Genomic DNA, 19556 nt, shown 5'->3' on the forward strand with positions numbered 1-19556 from the left:
GACACAAACCACAAGCAAACTCACCGCACAAGCCACATTCAAATATAAAAAAAAATATTAAAACTGTTGTTTTAAAATTAGAAAACTTGCTTAGAAATTCTTTAATTATTATATTTAATATTTTAATATTAATTAATTTATTTTTATTTGTTTTTTTCTTTTGTCTACTGTTATCGATAGCTCTCCAACTATCCCATGCCAGCGATATATATATATCGTGTGGCAATGTTTGGTTATGTTTGTCGGCGCGCGCAAAAAAATAAGAAAAAATTGCAGTCCGCGCTACCGGCGTCACCTTTGTGACATTTAATAAAATAAAGCCGGCATTACGAAGCAGTTTAACCAGCCACAGCAGCAGCATCTCCGTAAAAAGAAACCATTATAACCATGGATCAACTGTTGCCGCTGGCGGCCACATGCCTGCCCATTTTGGCCATAATCTTTGTCCTGGGCCTGGCCTTAAACAAGCTGTACACAAGCATAAGGTAAGGAATAACCAAAACTCACTCGCTGATCTTCAACTTCTGTCAAATCCCCGCCAGATCCCGCTACAATGCCCGCGTCAATTGCTGGTTCTGCAGCGGCAACGCCAGCGTTCCCTATGCCGAGCGGAATAGCTGGACCTGTCCGCACTGCGATCAATACAATGGCTTCACCAAGGATGGTGACTACAATAGGGACATGACCACGCAGCGGGACTGCAGCCAAACATCGGGTAAGGGCAGCTCCCAGGGTAGCCCCACCACCATTTGTGCCAACTCCTACTATGCCGATGTCCTGGGTACCACTGCCACCGCCTTGAGCAGCAATGGCCTGTGCGATAGTTGCAATGAGGCACAGCGCCTGAAGGTGGAGAAGCTGTCACAATTTGAGCCCAAAAACGAAAGAAACTTTGAGCGGGAATTGAAGGTCTTTAGGTGAGAGATGTGATAGCTCCAAGAGGAATTCATTAATTAATTAATAAATTATTAATTTCAGGGACCAACTGGAGCAACAGTTTCGCCTGTGCCGCACCTGCGAACGCCATGTCAATGGCGTTCTTCATGAGAAGAAAAAAATGGTTCTGGGCTCTAAATTTCTTAATTTTGTGATCAAAGGAGCTGCTCTGCTGAAGCAGCCTTATATACATCGTCTGGCCAGCGCCCAGAGGCAACACAAATTGCAGCGCTATCGTTTGGTAATGCTCATCTTGACCTTCATCAACATTTTGTGTCTGATTTGCCGTATGCCGCTGGCCACCAGTGAACAATTCACCAAGTTTCTAGGACAAACCTTTGGTTCGGCTTTGTTTTATGCCTACTCCCATGTCCTGACCCTGGTGCGTGTCCTGGTTTCCAGTTTGATGGGTAACCTGGCGGAAGAGCGGGATGTTACAGCCAAGTTAAGGCTTTATCTCAGCACCTTTGGCAAGCTTTTGCTGTTTTCAGTGGGTTTGAGTCAACAGCAAGTGCAGCAGGCCACCTTTGCCTCCTGTTTTATAAGCATTTATCCTTATGCCATGCTGGGACTTGGCTTTCTGCACAAGATCAATGATGGTCTGAAGTTTACGCGTTTCACTGTCATTCTGCTTTTGTGGAGTGCCTATGCCAAGGGCATCTCCATGCTGGAACCGCACATCGATGGGATTGGTCTTTTGGTGAGTTTTTAGTTAATCTTTTGATTTTAATTTTTGTTATATTTAAATATTCATTTTTAGCTTTTAGGCAGCGTTATAACCCTTGGCCTGCTGGTTACCAATCGCTCTAATCTCTTGAGACTATCGCCAAACCATGACGAGTCTGCCGACGACAGCTTCCATCGACTGTGTGCCGACGAGTGCCTCAGCGATGAGGAGAACTTAAGCATGCTTAGCCAGCAGTTGAGTGATTGCAGCAGTTTAACCCACAGCCTGCGTTCCCCCACAGTCTATCAATCAGCAGGAGCTCCCACAATCTCACAGAGAAGCCAAGTCGTAGTGCCGCCAGCTGCTTCGGTGCTTTCGCTGGATTCTTTGCATCTTTCCACTCATCAGCAGCAGCAACAGCAGCAGCAGCAGTCTTGGCGTGGCAATGCAGGAGGAGCCTCCACAGTGTCACCCTTTACAGTGTTTCAGCAGAAACACCAACAGCATCAGCATCATCAGCAATTTATGATGGGTCACTGGAATCGGGGAGCTGGAGGAGCACCTCTGGCCAGCAATGGACAAAGGGAATTCGCTCGGTCCACCCAAAGCCTGCTGATGCCTTCCCGTTTCTCACCTGGCTTGATGAACGGCAGAAGTGGCGATGTCAATGCCTGGCTGGCGGCCAATCAAAGCACCTATGATAAGCAGCAGCACCAGCAGCAGCAGCAGCCACTGTCGCAGCAACTCTCACGCACCACATCTCAGTCTTCAGGCTTTGAGTCACAGCCCAGACCAGAGTCCTACCCGGAACCGGGAGCAGCATTTGCCATAAGAGATTACAATTATATGGTGTCGGTACCCGCGGCCAGCGTTTACCAGTTCCCTGGGCAACAGCATCACCACCACCATCACCCACTATAGGCCTTTTGTTGAGATTTATTAATGTTACAAAAAACATTTTAAGTAGACAAATAACATAAATTTTTACAAATTATACAAAATAAATATAAAATAAAATAAAAAAAACAATATAGAGGTTTTTTTTAACATTTAAAGTGGAAATTAATGTTAAAAAATGTTGCAGAAATCGAAATATCGATAATATCGGAAAATAATCGATCTAATAAAAATATCGGAAATAATCGACTTAAAAAAAAACGTCGGTGAATTTTATTTATTTATTTTTTTTTTTTGTTTATCCCTAATGCTAAAAAAAACATTAAAAGTTGCAAAAAAATCGATATTTAATAATTTTGCAAAATAAATATAAAATAAAATAAAAGACAATATATAGGTTAATTTTTTAACATTTAAAGTAGAAATTTATATTTACAAACTGCAGAAATCGAGGCATCGATAATATCGGAAAATAATCGATGTTTTAAAAATATCGGAAAATAATCGATTTTTATAAAAAACTTCAATGAAAATGTATAGGTTTTTTTTTTGCCTTTTTCTTAATGCAAAAAAAAAAAAAAACATTTAAAGTTGTAAAAAAAATCGATATTTACAAATTTAGCAAAAATCGATAACTAACTGTACCTTTAAATTTATCTAAAGGACTCTAAGAAAATAGATAGGACTATTAGCTTTTTCTGCCAAATCAGGCCACACTTTTCCATTAATAACTCAAAAGTTTTGGTTCTTTTTCAAAGATTTTTCCATTTTTTATTCACATAAAAAGAGATAACACGAGCAGAATTCATATTTGTTTCTGTAGACGACGTGGGGGGTATGGGGGGGCATTCTCTACACAAAGCCACAACTAATTGTTTTCAGTGTAAAGTAGATGATCAAAATGTTTCACAATGTCAATTGATACGTGTTTAGCTACATTTTACAGTTACAGGTGCCACTCCTTTCGATGTTTACTCGGTTTTCATCAGCTTTTCTGCACTTTGGGCAATAAGAACATCAAAAATACATTCATTTTATTCATTGTAAAGTTATAGATATATGTATATGGGTGTGTATATATATATATATGTATGTATATATAGCATAAATTAAATATGTATAAGTGTATAACATTTAACACTAAACACTATATTCTTAAGCGCTGGCTCATCGCATCTCTCTCGCTCTGCGTCTCACTTGCACCTTACAACTATCGCTATCTCGCTTTCGTTCGATGACTCGCTCGTAACTCTGTAACTCGTTCACGTTACTCGTTACTCTCGTAACTCGGTAACTCGGTAACTCGGTAACTTGTAACATTTAAAATTTAATGAGGAATATGCAATCTCTGAGATTGTTTAACACATTTTATCGACGACTCGCACGAATATCTATCTAGACTTTACGTATGTCAATCAAATTGTTTATCAAGCATTACGTTATTAAAAAAAAGATCATTAAAAAAAAAGAACATACAGATACATTATGTATATAGTGTATATATTAGTTATATATAATTGTAGCAGCCTGTTGCTTTCTTTGTTTGTTGGTTCTCGTGTTTTTATCAGTTTTAGTTTTAGTTTTTTTCTATTCTTGGGAGTGGGCGAAATTCGTGGTTGGAATAGGTGTGTTTTGTAATTGTAAAAATGTTTATAAATAGTCGGTAAATAGTGGCTATATATTATTATTATTATTACAACAAATGCAGATTTCTTCAATAATTATTATTTCTTTTTTATGATAATTATTAATATAGTTACTAACTGCTACAATTAAATCGGTTTGTTCTGCTTCAGTTTCAGTTTTTTCAGTTTATCAGTTTTTTGTAATCTAGGATAGTTAACAACTACTTAACAACTATCATCAACATTAATAGCAATATATATTTACGTAATAGTTATAATTATAGTAAAATAATAGTTATTTTAATAGTAATAGTTGTAGTAATAACATTTAGTTACTCTTTATTTGTGTGTTTGTGTTCTTCTTCCTTTTCCTTTCATTTATAATTTAAAAAACAAAAAAAAAAAAAAAAGAAAACTATGTCTAAACCATAAAACAAAAAATAATAATTGCATATTTTTCTTTAAAACAACAAAAGTCTTTTGGAATTTCTCGCATATTCATTATATTCGTAGGCTACACATAGCTAATGTATATATATATATTTTTTTGTTTTTTATAAATTATTAATTGTTTTTTTTAGTTTAGTTTTCCCAAAAAAAAAAACAATTATCCTAATTTTAGTGCCAAACATTTGTGTGTGTGTCAAGGCATTAATTTATAAAATATACATAACTTAAATTCTCAAAAACACAAAAAAAAAGGAAATTTACAAATCAGACTTTATTATGAAAAATAAAAAAAAGGTTCTCCAAACTCATTTTTATTTTTAACTAATTTTCAGTTTGCATCTTAATCTGCTTTTTCCGCTTTCAATCTTATTTTGTTTTATTTTTTTTTAAATATTTTTTTTCGGGTATTGTTTCAAAGGTAATGTATATGGCAGTCGTTATCTTTTGTTTTTCTTTAACCTTTTGAGATAAGTTTTTGATTATTTCGTTCAAAATCATTATTAAATAGGAAAAAAAACAATAATAATAATAAGATATATATATTATATTTACTTACTAAATCGTCTGTTTTTTGTGGATTTCTGTAACTTCATCGAATTTTCTTTCTATTCATTTTTGTTTTCCAATTTTACTCAATTTTTAAGTTGGTCAAAGAGTTGGTCCACATTGAAACCGTTAGGTAATCCATCTAAAAGTGTGTTTCTATAGCTAAATATATAGTTTATACTTAACTCTAAGCCTGTGTGTAGGAGTAACATTTATTGTAATTGTTAAGAAAAAAAAACAAGTCCACATAGTTTAATTTGTTGATCCGTTTAAACTGAAAACGAAAGGAGGAAAATATAAAAATTAAGTTAGTTTAGTTAGATTTCATTTTATGAGAAACTTAATTGAACAATGGAAGAAGAATATTATGAGTAAGATGCGTAACGCTGTTAAATTTATTTTTGTATTTGAATTTAATTTTCTTTACGTGTATATATGTTGTTGATACCGTATTTTATATTTATTTTATTACATTTTTTATTTTTTACATTTCTTAATGAAATAAAAAATAAAATTTTTATGAATTAAATACAGAAACAAAATAAATAATAATAAATGAAAAAAAAAATAATAATAAATAAAAAAATAAAAACATTTAACAGAAATCGATAAAAGAAAAAAAATTAAATGCAGAAAATAAATAATAATAATAAATAAATAAATAAATAAATAATAATTGTAAATAAATAAATAAATAAATAATAATAATAAATAAAAAAATTAATTAAATAAAAAAAAAATAAATTAAAAAAATAATAATTAAATAAAAAAAAAATCAATTTAAAAAGAATTAAATACAGAAAAAAAAATAATTAAATAAAATAAAAAATCAAAATTAAAAATAAATAATACAAAAAATTTAAAAAAACGATAAAAGCAAAAAACTAATGTATTTTTATAATAGAAAAACGTTAAAGATAGCTTTTTTACAGTTTTAGGTATATTGATTGTCTCACATCGAATCGATGCATCGAACAAAATAGAAAGAATCGAAGTGTAATCGATTTAATCGATTTTTTCAAAGGCTCTAATTCAAATGTCTCCACGTTACGCATCTTATTCTTTATATTTCCCCCGACTCCCATATTTTAATTTATCTTAACACAACAAAAAACTCACTCTGATCAAAGGTGCTCGGATTGATGTAGCTGATCAGATCCTGATCCGACATCGTGGTCAGCTCCTGCGGTATTGGCGGCTGCGGTTGCACCGCCACCGCCGCCGCTGCAGCCACCGCTCCGACGGCCGCCGGCAGAATGATGCTACCGGCTGTGCTGGGCGCCGATGCCTGTTGGGTCATCACTGCACCATTGGTGGTCACGGCAGCGGTGGCCACCGACTTTTGCAACGCATTCTCGCTGGCCAGAGCAACGATCAGAGATTCTTGTGGTGTCGGCGGCACCACCACCGGCAAATGATGGCCATGATGGTGTCCGGTTACATGGTGATGGCCATGGCCATGACCATGATGATGTATGGGATGCTGGCCATGATGGCTATGATTTAACGATTGAAAGTTGGCCGCCTCTACGGCAACGGCTGCGGCAGCAGCGGCCGCCGTTTCCGCCGGTGTTGCCGTATGATTGGACAGCAACAGATTCACTTCGGCGGGATTGGAACTCACCGTGACAGCGGGGGAATGCTGCGAGTGCTGAGAGTGATGGCGATGATAATGATGATGATGCTGCTGCTCTTGCTTCTGCTCCTGTGTGGTTATAAAATCCGCTGCCGCCTTGATAATCATATTGCTGACAGCCGTCGAGGTGGCAGTGGCTGCCACTTCCGGTTGCATAACAGCCGGCGGTGGCAAAGCGTCAACAGCCACAGCTGCTGCTGTTGGTGGACTCATCATAATGTTGCTTAGGGCCAAGGCAGCCACTGCAGCATCCTGTTGCGTTGGCTCCGGCTGCATGGCAATATCATTTAGTATGGAATTGGCCATGGTCACTTGATGCGGTGCCAGGATATTGGGCACTACAGCGGTGGCAGCTCCATTGGCCGAGCACAAAATGGTTGAGGGTGAAACAGCGGGATTCATAATGATATCCGTGGATAGGCTACCGCCACCGCCGCCGCCGCCGGTCACATCTACTGGAGAAGATTGGAGGCCAGCTGCTCCGGCCAAAGCAGCTGCCGGCTCTGAATTGAGTATAATATCTTGGGTTAAGGGTGAGCTATTGGGTGAACTCTCGTTGCCGCTCAGGGAGCTGCTGCTGGAGTTGGTGGAGCTCAGCGAGGATAGGCTGCGTTCTAGGACAACGCTGTGCGTTGGGGGTTGTGGTGCTGTGGCAATGCCCACCTTGGCCTGCAATATATCGGTCAAGGCATGATCAATCACCGCTGAGGTGGTGAACAGGGCAGGTTCACTGGTTCCATTGCTTGTCACCACTGAAGTGGATTTGGTGAGTTCATCTATGAATTTGTGCACTTGCTGTTGGACTTGTTGCTGCTGCTGTTGCACCTGCTGGGGTTGCTGCTGCTGCTGCTGTTGTTGCTGCTGCTGCTGCTGCTGCTCTTGCAACTGCTGCTGCTGTTCCTGCATCTGTTCCTGCAACTGCTGATGCTGCTGCACCACATGTTTAACAATCTCATTTTTAACGGCCAACTCCACGGCCACAGCCACTGCAGCAGGATCAATATCAACGGCTGCTGCCACAGCAGCTGCTGTGGCTGGAGCCACCACAGCTGGAAATCCTGGCAAGCTATTGGATTGATCATACATTATGGTATCCAGGCTGGGCTTTCGTGCCACAAAACGATGATGATACTGCATGGCGGCATTGGGACTATCCGGCGTGGATTCCCCTGTCAGGGGACTATGCGAACTGCTGTCGTCCAGGAGTTCCGTCTTCAAAGCCTCGGCTGCACTTAAATGAACCAACTGCTGCTGTTGCTGATCGGTGATCATGGGCGTGGCACTGGGCAGCGAGGAGCGACGTACGCCCATTGGTATCTGTGTGGTTATCGGTGGCGGCATCATACCCGAATCGATCTCATGCTTGGCCTCCACATTGCCATCGGCCACCGAAGTGGAGCCCGGAGCTGGTGCTTGAGGATTGTTGGTGGCTCCGCCTGAGCCACTCCAGCCATTGGAGCCACTTGAGCCACCATTGGGCGCTGCTGTGGTGTCCATGAAACTGCTCACATCTACAAGAAGGAACAACAATGGATATGGAAGAGAAGCCTCTTAGTAATCACATTTTGGTGGCATTTCAAGCACAATCATCGTCATCAATCAATCAATAAGAAATCATAAGGGAAAAAAAAAAAATAAAGTGGGTAAAAACAGTCAGGGGGGGGTATAAGGGGGTTTTGGGGTAAGCGCTTAGTCCTAGGTTTAGGTTCCAGGTTTCTAAGAACGAGAGTTCCGGCGGAGAGAGATCCGCCGAAGACCGAGTGCCCTTCTCCTGCTGCTCCTCCTCTGTCGAGGTTATGTACTACAGCTTAAAAACTAAAAAAACAAGAAAAAAAAGTGAAAAAAAAAACAACAACAAACTTAAACTATTGAGAGCGAGAAGAGCATTCGGATTCGTTGGATCTGCCATCTCCTCCGGACCGTAGGGGCGGGGTTTTGGTCACTAAAACTAATTAATTAACAACTAAATTAAGTCTAGATAAAATCTAAATTATATTTATTTCTTAGGCATAGCTTATGCTTGGTATTTCTTGGCTTCATTTGATCATTCTTTCATTCACTCACCAAAGAGGGGATTGGAGAAAACAACACTAAGGGCTAAGAGGGGGCTAAGAGCATTTAAAATGTATATTTTTAAACACACGCAGAACAATTAAGAGGCTTAAAACAAACCACACCAAAGAGCTGACAAAATCATTTTATAATTAATAAAAATAACTTCTAAGCTGGTTCAATCAAATAAATCATCGTTAGACATTCACTCAATTACAAAAGCGTTGGTGAAACGGGTTTACCAATAATAGTCGTAATCTTTCCGTAATCATTCACCAAAAACGCTCTTAAAATTCAACAATCATTCACCAACAATGCTCTTAAAATTCAACAATCATTCACCAACAACGCTCTTAAAGTTCAGCTATAATTCACCAACAACGCTCTTAAAATTCAACAATCATTCACCAATAACGCTTTTAAAATTCAACAATCATTCACCAATAACGCTCTTAAAATTCAACAATCATTCACCAACAACGCTCTTAAAATTCAGCTACGATTCACCAACAACGCTCTTAAAATCCAATAATCATTCACCAACGATGCTTTTAAAATTCAACAATTATTCATAAATCATTCACCCACAACAACTCAATAATTCAACTAATTCTTTCATAAACTATTAAAAAATCACAGAATCAATATTCACTCATTAAATTCAAACATCATTATTCATTCATAATTCAATCATACTCCAAGCTATTCATTCTTAAGACTATTGGCTTATATAATTACTTCTAGTTGTTGAACTTAATAGCTACTGTTTTATATTTATATGTTTATATATACCAAGAATTTATGGATTAGTAGTAGGTTGGTACTATCAGGAGCCGGAAATACACAAAAATTCAATTCTCCTACAACTCCTAAGCGGGGTCGCATTGATCTAAAATTGTTGTCGTTCTCTAGGCGTAATGTTGAGGCTCTGAAGTCGAGCGATGCTTTAAATTCCACTCGTTCTAGACGAGTCCCATCACTACCACCTCTTATTTTGTATTGGGTCTTTCAGAACAAGTTCCCGCTTATGTATGTGTCTTGTCTTTCCTGGGCTTTTGGATAGTTATTTTTTTCACTGTCTAAGCTATAGTTACTGGATCTTTGGTCTCCATTATTGAACTGAAAATTCTGTACATGATTCTGAAGGGATTAGTATTTGAGGGAAAACAGAAATTGAATTTGAAATTGTATTTATATATTATGTGGGTATTATTATTTTATGAAATATCTATAAAAGAATGTCATTAGGACTTGTGACTGATTTCACATAAATTAGTATTAGATAACAATGAATGATACGAACTATAGAGCCTGGAAGGCATTTGAATGATTTTCCAATCAATATCCAAAGGATATTTAGGACTACTATAGACACTATAGAATCTCCCGAAAGATGCCTAAAAGATGGGGTTAGCTTTATGTGACTATGCAAATAAAACCCGTAAATATATAGAGGATGCTTAAAGGTAATGCTCTAAAAGTTATATGGATGTGTAATGGGTTTCCCTTAAGAGTTAATAGTAATGGTAATTGTGTGTGTGTGTGTGTGGTGTGTGTAGGGTATTAATTTAAAGACATATATAGAGAAATATTGAGTACGAAATGGCAAAAAAGAATTTATACGTTTGGTCAATTGGTAATATTAATTTTCAGGTAATTTCTTTTTTCTAAAAAAAATTGTGGGTTGTTTTTTTTTTTTTTTATTTTTTTTTTTTTTTTTTTAACCAGTACCCTAAAACGTATCCTTGATGCTGAACGTAGAGATGATGGCTAGAGATGAGCAGAGTAGATGTTGAGATGCTGATGAGGAAGACTCGAGTCCGTCGCCGGTCAGGTCATCTATTCCATGGGGGTCGGGTCTCCTCGTCGGATATCAATAGCTGCCATGGTTCCATTTTAAAGGGTATCACTTTTTGTATACTTCGTTTTCTGTATATTTCGTGTCTGTGTGACGTGACGTGTATGTGGTTGTATGAGTTGTGGTCTATCGCAGTCACTTATCGATCGTTTCGATTAATGCGATTCTTGCACGATAGTTCTTTCGATCTCTCATCGATTTCACAGTTCCGGCGTGTTGCTTTCCCGGCAAGCTGTCATTTTTAGCGGCCTTTCATTTCGTTTGCCTCTTTGCTATATTTATTATAATATATATATACATATATAGTATATATGTACATATATGTATATATAGAGAGAGAGATACAGGATATGTCGGTGTCTATATACTTGTTATATGGACTTAATTTGGATTGTAATTTTGGCCTTGCATTTTATGGCACTCAAAATTGGTTACATATTTGACTATATATAGTTAGTTTGAGCACCTAAATTGCTAAGAAAAAGGGGAGGAGGAAGAATATAAAGTAAAAATATATATATGCATATTTTTTTTCGGAATTTTTTTTGTTTTTTTTTAAGGTTTGGTGAAGGGAAAGAGTTTTTTTTTTTTGTTTTAAAGATATCCTGATCTTTAACTTGATTTTGTGAGGGAATATCTGCCTTTTTGTGGTTCTTTCTTCTTCTTGAATCCTCCTGATTTCTGCTGTTGCTGCTGCTGATTTTTCATCTTGTGTTGGTTTTTATCTCGCTTTTGCTTGAGTTTTCCTTTTGGGTAAGAATTTTTTTCTTTTTTTTTTTTTGGTAGGACAAACTTGATCAAGAAAACTCTGCATTTCATTCAAAGTCCACCCACACACACACACACACACATCACAGGCACACACTCAGGCAAACACACAAGCACACGCATACACACAGCAAACATACACTCAGGCACACCCACAAACACACACACACACAAATAAATTAAGCCAGAAGAAAAGTGTAGCCGGAAAAGGCGAAAAACTACGTCAAATAATTATCGACCCAAAGAGAGAGAGATATATAAATTCTAAACAGATAATAGGATATATATTACGAATCCTTGGAATCGCATCCAATGTGGATCACATATCAAAAATATGTATCAAAGTACAAGTTCATTCATGCAGCAGAGTTGTTTCGATCAGTTTCCGGTTCCGCTCCCGCCAGAGAGCGCGAGCGAGCGTGGAGAGAGAGAGAGAGAGTGAGATATTGGGGTAGGGGAAGATTGGAGGAATTATTTCTCCAAAGATTCGTACGATCATTGTCGTGTGTGCCTTATATATCAGTTATTTAATAGTTATTTTAATATTAATTTAAGGCTTTTTTTGTATTTTATCATTTCCTTAATTGTTTTCTTTTTTTTTTTTTTGCTTATAAATTAAGTTATGTTTTTAATGTTATATATTTTTTTTTGAGTGATTGGTTTTTTTTGTTGCGGTTTCCTACTTAAAAATATTTAATGCTTTATTATTATATTTTTATGGATATCGATTTTGGTTTCATGCGTTATTCATACAGAGAAAAAGAGAGGAGAGAGTAAGTAAGTAGAAAGTATGAAGGGAAAAGGAGGCAGGCAAGAGATATAGCATATATACATACATATATATATATGAAAGTTCATACATTTAGTAATGAAATTCCGTATGACAATAATAATGAAATGAACTCGACCTTTGGTTATTTTTTATCAGGCAAAAGAAATGGGGGAAATTCACTTTAGCTTTATGTTACATCTTAAAATAATTATAAAAAATATTAAATAAAATTAAAAAAAAAATAAACAAGAGAACTGCTGATTTTATGTTCTGTAATTAATTTTTCTTGATTTTTTTTGTAAAGGTTAAAAACATTTTAGCAAAACAATTTCATTCACCTTTCTTTGTTCAGATAGAACCCAAATAAAAAAAAAGCCAACTTGCTAATTGTTAAATATATATTTATAATATAACAAATGTTAAAATGCTAACCAAAGAGCAGGGAGAGCGAGGTAAAAAGTTTAAATAATAATAAAATAAAATCAAAAAGATAGAAGGAAGGAAGGAAAGGTTAGAATAACGCATGAAACTATCTGATTTAGTTTTATATATTTTCTAACCATAAAAAATAAATGTTTGTTGGACCTACACACAAACAACAAAAAAATAATAATAAAAATAATCAACACCACATCGTTTGTTGGATAAATGGCATTTTTTTTGGAAAAATAATAAATAAAAAATGAGCAACTTAAGTATTCGGTTAGCCACTATAGATTTCATTAAGTACATCTAAGGACTGCCTAAAAACTGACTAGACTACCTCACCTACAAAGCTTACTAACTGTGTTCTTTCGATATATATCTATACAAGGGAGCTAATCGATAATCGATAGATACGCGATCTCCGATATATATCTTTCGGTTTCGATTTCGGTTTTGGGTTTGGTTAACGGACAACACTTAGTCAACAAATAGATACCTTGGGCGTGGATTGTGTTACTTAACGTGCTGGCAGCCGCCAGCGTCGTGTACTGTCCCTTGGGCGTGTAGGTGAACGTGTGCGGCTCGCTCTTCTTGCCGCTGGATACGATCGAGACCTGAACCTGGACGGGCTTCATTAGGTTCTGATGCAGATACGGTGGCACAGTGCAAATCAAATGGGTCTGCAAAAAGGAGTAAGGATAATAATATTGCTAATAAGAAAATTAAATAATAATAATTTATATAAATAAAATAATTTAAAAAACAAAATAAAAAATAAAAATTTAAAAAAGAAATATTTAAATTTAAAGTAAAAAAATAGATAACATAAAAAAATTAATAATAAAAGCAAATAATAAAAATAAATAATTAAAAAATAATAATAAATAAATAATACAAATAAAATAATACTCTTTCTCCCAACAAAACTAACCTGATGGAGATACTCCTTGTCCGGCAGGACACTCTGCTCCCAGAGGGCGGCGGTACCGCCAATTAATTGCTGACGCACAGCAATTTCAGTGGCCGGATCGTCGCCATTAACACTGTCATAGGTCTCCTGGAACACCACATGAGTGTCCTTTAAAAAGTTCTTGCCAATGATGAACAGCTCAAGGCCGCCATCCACAGGACATGAGTTAAGTGACTTTTTGCAAATCTCTGGAACGCCAGGGGGTTGAGCTAATAATTACAAATATTTTATTAGTTAATTAGGGAGTTAATTATAAGGATTATAATTATAATTATAAATATTATTAACAATTTATTAATTATTATAATTAATTAATAATTAGTTATTTGAGGAATTAATTATAAATATTGTAATTATAATTATTATATATATATAAATTAATTATATATAATAATTAAAATTTTTAAAAATTAATTAATAATGAAATATTAATTAGTTTTTTAAGGAATTAATTAAAAATATTAAAATTATAATTATAATTATTATAAATAAATAATTAATGATTAATTACTTATGAAATATTAATTATTAAATAATTAATTATTATAATTAATTATAAAGACTAAAATAAAAATTATACAAATTATAATTATAATTAATTAATATAATAATTTAAATTAATAAATTATAATTAATTAAATTATTTTTTTTTATTTGATAATTAATTAAATTATTATTTTCTTTGATAATTAATTTAATTTTTATATTTTGTATAATTCTTCTAATTAATTTAAATTAAATTAAATACTCACTGCAGATGATGGGATTCGAGCAGACCTGAAGGGTCTCGGTGGTGCCATCGTCGCGGGTTAGTTGAGTGCGGAATACCATACGGCAGCGTGTTGACTTCTTTTTGTTCTTCTGCGCCAGATGCTCCGGGAAACGGTGCTCCACATCGACATTGCGTTCCTGCAGAAAAGGAAATAATGGTAAATTATTATTATTTATATTTTTTTTTAAATATTTTTTTCCCCCACCTTTAGTATGCCAACGCAATCACAGGTAATGGTCATTTCCGTTTCCGGCTTGAAATCAATCTCGATGACCATGGTTCCATCCACCTTCTTCTCGTTGCACTGCGTCGAATTCTTGCCGGCCACCTTGCACGCCTGATAGAACATGTGCGGCGCCACACGGCCAATGTCCGTGCCAATGAACACTTGAAGGACGGCATTCTTGTCATAGCCGGTCAGCCGGACAATGGGGAAACCATTGCCACTGCGATCCTTGACAGCACCACGGCTACCCTCCGTTTGATACCGCGCCCGATGCTGTTGCTCCGGCTGTGAGACAATCTCCAGCTGCACCTGGCCATCATTGGAGCTGGCGATGCTGTTCAAGGGCGTAATAGGTTGCCGCTTGTTGGCCACTCGGGTGACAGTTCTCGCCGAAATGAATCTAAAGGATTCGCGGAGGATAAGGCGCGTCACCAGAGAGGGATAGAAAAAGAGAGAGAGAAAGAAAGTGGAAAGAAAGAAATATGGGGTCAGATTCTGGTGGAGAATGGAACTTTTTCGACTTCGGGGGTTTGGTTTATTTGTCTAAGGATCGTTAAAAAAAAAATTAAACAAAAAAATTTAAGGAATGCCTTGTACTTGAACTTTGGCCAATGGAAGCGATGTATATAAGACTTTGGTGATTCCTTTTTGTGGGTTAAATGATTTATGGTCTAATTTATGGTGTTTTTTAGCTGCGATGCAAAGATACAAATTCATTGCTTCTTTCCAGTAGATACAAAGATACAAAGCTACAGACACAGATACAAATGAGTCTAAAGAAAAATGTTTGTGAATTTTGAATGAAATGGATTGTTTTTGCTTTTGTTAATTACACAATCACACGCCGCACACACATATGGAACAACAAATGTACATCAATTTATAAAAGCCAACAGAAATTTTATATAAAAATATTAAAAACGTTTTAGAATTTATTTAAATTTTTTTTTTTGAGAGATATATATATGTATATATCTGTTGTAAATACGGAATAGAATGACAAGAACAACAAAACACACACATATTGAGCAATAATCAAAAAAGAATACTAATAAAATAACAAATTCTTTGATTTTTTAAATAAAATTAAATCTGGAAGGTTTTTGTTGATTTTTGAAATTTGCTTCTTTTTTTCTTTGATTTTTGTTCTTTTTTAATTATTTCAAAAATATTTTTTCCTCTTTTTTAACTTGTATATTTTATATAAAATTTTGAAAATATTATCTTGACTTTGTCAGATTTTTAAACTTTTTTTAGGTTGCTTTAGAAGTTACTAGGATGAATTTTAAAACACTTAAAAAGTTGTCTAAATAAAATTTTTACTGTAAAAAATTGAAGTTAATTAAAGTTCATTTTTTTATAGAATTTATGACACTTTTATAGGCATTTTAAAACTCTAGAGGTTTCTGTTTTCAATCGAATTTTGCAGGGTAAAAAATATAATATAATTTTTAATCAAAAGTTCCTTGTTTCCATAATATAAACATATGTTTTATAAATAATTTTTCATCTTAATTTCCTTGTTTCCAAATTCATTTTAAATCCTTTTTATTTCGAGATTTTTCTGCTGAGGGATTTTTGAATATTTCTTTTATAAGAAAATCATGTCTAGTCAGGACCTTCTCTTTCTCTAAAGCTCATTATCCTTTATCTTTTATTAAAATTATTTTTTTTTTAATTTTAAAATTATTTTTCTATGGGTTTAACCTATATTTTTTTATATTTTTCCTCAAGAAATTCTACCAAAGAATTTTTTTAAATTTTGTTTTAAAGTTCCCTTTTTTTTTTAGATTTTTTTCTGTTTCATTTTTGCTGAAAGCCATCCTGCTTACTTTGTCTCATTGTTGGTGTTGCGCGGCAGGTGCTTGCCCATAGATGGAGCTGAGGATGGGGTGGTGGCCACTTCTGGCAGGACTGGAGCTTGTGCAGCCACTGCAGCTGGAGCTGATGAGGGTGGCTCAACAGTGGCCGCTGCCACCGAGCTGGCTATCTTGCGAATGAACTCGTCCTCGCTGCAGGCATCATCATTGTCCAATTCCACCTGGTTGCACTCGAGCTTCTTGCGTTTGATGATGTGCTTGCCATGGCGATGGTGATGTTGCTGCTGCTGCGACTGTTGGTGATGGTGCAGCAATCCGGGATAATGGAACTGTTGCTGTTGCTGCTGTGGTTGGTGCACCTGATGATGTTGCTGCTGCTGCTGCACCTGGTGATGCTGCTGGGTAAAGGCATTTACTGCCGCTGCCACCGCCGCTTCGGTGGCCTGAAAAACACCGCCAAAAGGATCCGAAGTGGAACTGGAACTGGAGGTGGAACCGGACGTAGAGGTGGAATTACTGCCCATGGATAATGTGCCGGCCGTCGAATTGTTGTCGTTGACAAAGCCCGTGTCCTCGTCCAAACTGATACTGACCGGTGGCGAGGTGGTTGCTGAAGAGTCCTCCGATGAGGAGGCCGAAACCAGATCGAGATCCTCCAGATACTGACTCATCATATTCCTGGCGTGCCGCGATCTATACGTTAACATATACACACACACATATATATATATATATGACATTTATGTACAGCAGCACACGCTGACAGCGTTAAGTAATATTTTAATCGATTTGTAATCATATTTAAATCGAATCCTATCGATCAATCAGTTAATGTTTTAATTATTGAAACAAATTATTGATTGAACATTTAATTTAGAAAATAATTTAACAATACGATATATTGCCACCGCCTGTCTATTACTTATAATAATATTTCAAAGAAGTCCTAGCGATTTAATCGATTTTAGGATATCGAATTGTGTATCAAATATCGTACGAATTTTTGAGTTTCGTTTTGTTGATATTTTAAATATTTTTAAATATTTTTAAATATTTAGTTTCTTATATTTAAAATGTTAAAAGCAAAATAACCAAGTATAATTAATCGATTGCTACAAATTTTTACAAAATTCGATTAATTTTAGAATTGCAATTCCCTGATAAAAAGATAAAATATATAGTACTATATAGTATATAGAGAAATACATAAAATCAGCAGCATTTCTAAGAGGCTTGTAAAATAAATAGAAATCAATAGAAATCAAAGCCCCAACAATCAATGTCCGATTGCATTTTAAATGAAGTCAACGAAGTCAAATCCCGACAGAACTCAAGGGAACTGGAACTAAACTGCATATAACTGAACCGATCTGAGCGAAACTAACGGCCTGTGCATTCAATCGAGATCTGTCTGTCTTATATATTTAAGAGACAAGAGAATATCATGATAGAAAAGACGGTTGAAGGTTGGTTGCTACGACCTGAAGAAACCAATAATTATAAGAAATAATGATATACCAAAAGTAGGTATTTTTATACCCTTGCAGGGTATTATAATTTCAGTCAGAAGTTTGCAACGCAGTGAAGGAGACGTTTCCGACCCTATAAAGTATATATATTCTTGATCAGCATCAACAGCCGAGTTGATCTAGCCATGTCCGTCTGTCCGTCTGTCCGTCTGTCCGTCCGTCTGTCCGTCTGTCCGTCTGTCCGTTTCTACGCAAACTAGTCCCTCAGTTTTAAAGCTATCTGAATGAAACTTTGCATATAGTCTTCTATATACTCTCACTGCTATATATGTCGGAACGGGCCGGATCGGACGACTATATCATATAGCTGCCATACAAATGTTCGAAAAATTTTTAGAAAAAAAATTATAACTTGGCCGTTTTTCAATATTATTGCATCATTTTTGGGATATAGCCTTTTTTTATTATTCCAGAATTTTGGTAAAAATTTTATGAAAATCGGACCACTATATCTTATAGCTGCCATAGGAACGATCGGGAAATTAATCGAAAAATATTATAACTTCGTTGTTTTTCAACGTATTTTAATCTACTTTGGTACATAAGCTTCTGGTATTATTTCAGAATTTTGGTATAAATTTCATGAAAGTCGGATGACTATATCTTATAGCTGCCATAGGAAAGATAGGGAAAGTAATAGAAAAAATTATAACTTCGTTGTTTTCAACGTATTTTCATCTACTCTGAGATATGAGCTTCACTTATTATTATAGAATTTTGGTATAAATTTCATAAAAATCGGACAACTATATCTTATAGCTGCCATAGAAGCGATCGGTAAATGTATAAAATATATAAAGCTGGGAATGTAAAACTGTAACTGTCAAACTGTAAACATAATAGGTATAGGTAAAATGTTATCAAACTCTGTTTAGTGTCTGTTTTCGGCATTATAATTTATGATATAAATATGAAAACCAATCTGCAAGGGTATACAAACTTCGGCGTGCCGAAGTTAGCTTCCTTTCTTGTTAAATATTAAAATAATAGAAAAAAAAAGATTTAAATATATAAAGTTATGTTTAAATATTAAAAAATACCATTTAAAAATGAAAACTATATTTTATAATATTTTATGAATGATTTTGATAGTATTTTATTTGTTTTGTTCGGCTGGGGGGAAACTTGTAGTCAAAAAATTCTTATTAGAAAACACTCCCGCGTCGCAGTCGTAAAACACCAAAGAAATAGCGAAAAGTCACCACCAAAATGAATACCGCAAGAAAGTAGTAGGCCGGGGGGGGCGTGGTTATTTTCAATGTTAACGAATGGACCGCTTTATTGGAGTTCAATATAGGAATTAAATTACAAGTGGGAGCGGGAGATCATAACTAGGAGAGCGGGAGCGGCCGCTCAGCGATGCCAGAGCCGAAGCATCCGCTAGAAGAGCGGGAGCGCAAACTAAGCGCGAGAGCGCGAGCTAAGGAGCTTTGAAGAAGCGGGAGCGCTTCGGAGTCGCCGGAGGGGGAACATAAGCTCCTGACCTGAACAGTTTAAAATTTACTTTTAATTAAAAACAAACGATCTTAGCATTTCATTATAATGAAAAAAAAATTTTTTTAAATCCCTAAATAAACATTTTTCTCAAGTAAAACAAAGCTTAGTT

The 19556-nt window shown here is 35.6% G+C and overlaps 2 protein-coding genes across 6 annotated transcripts in view; one reads left to right on the top strand and one right to left on the bottom strand.

Annotated features, from left to right (window-relative positions):
* The first annotated feature begins 212 nt into the window (after window positions 1–212).
* Window positions 213–2634, top strand: LOC108083904 (uncharacterized). Its single transcript, XM_017179900.3, has 4 exons — window positions 213–485; window positions 543–917; window positions 979–1636; window positions 1697–2634. Exons 1-4 carry the CDS (start codon window positions 388–390, stop codon window positions 2522–2524), a joined length of 1959 nt encoding a protein of 652 aa, XP_017035389.1. The 5' UTR covers window positions 213–387; the 3' UTR covers window positions 2525–2634.
* Window positions 2635–3260: 626 nt separating this feature from the next.
* NFAT (NFAT nuclear factor) overlaps window positions 3261–19556 on the bottom strand; it is a 48079-nt gene continuing 31783 nt past the window's right edge. For 3 of the 5 annotated variants that reach the window (XM_017179808.3, XM_070287953.1, XM_017179807.3), the window contains exons 4-10: window positions 16434–17114; window positions 14581–15001; window positions 14356–14512; window positions 13565–13812; window positions 13130–13313; window positions 6241–8268; window positions 3261–5395 (exon numbers count right to left, since the gene is read on the bottom strand). In XM_017179808.3, the coding sequence (XP_017035297.1) occupies window positions 5391–5395; window positions 6241–8268; window positions 13130–13313; window positions 13565–13812; window positions 14356–14512; window positions 14581–15001; window positions 16434–17114 (3724 nt within the window). In that variant the 3' untranslated portion in view covers window positions 3261–5390. Of the gene's footprint in view, window positions 5396–6240; window positions 8269–10545; window positions 11142–13129; window positions 13314–13564; window positions 13813–14355; window positions 14513–14580; window positions 15002–16433; window positions 17115–19556 lie in introns of those variants that run through there. The other 2 variants (XM_017179809.3, XM_017179810.3) reach the window with 2 other exon arrangements.

Source organism: Drosophila kikkawai, chromosome X, assembly GCF_030179895.1.
Source record: "Drosophila kikkawai strain 14028-0561.14 chromosome X, DkikHiC1v2, whole genome shotgun sequence".
NCBI lineage: Eukaryota > Metazoa > Arthropoda > Insecta > Diptera > Drosophilidae > Drosophila > Drosophila kikkawai.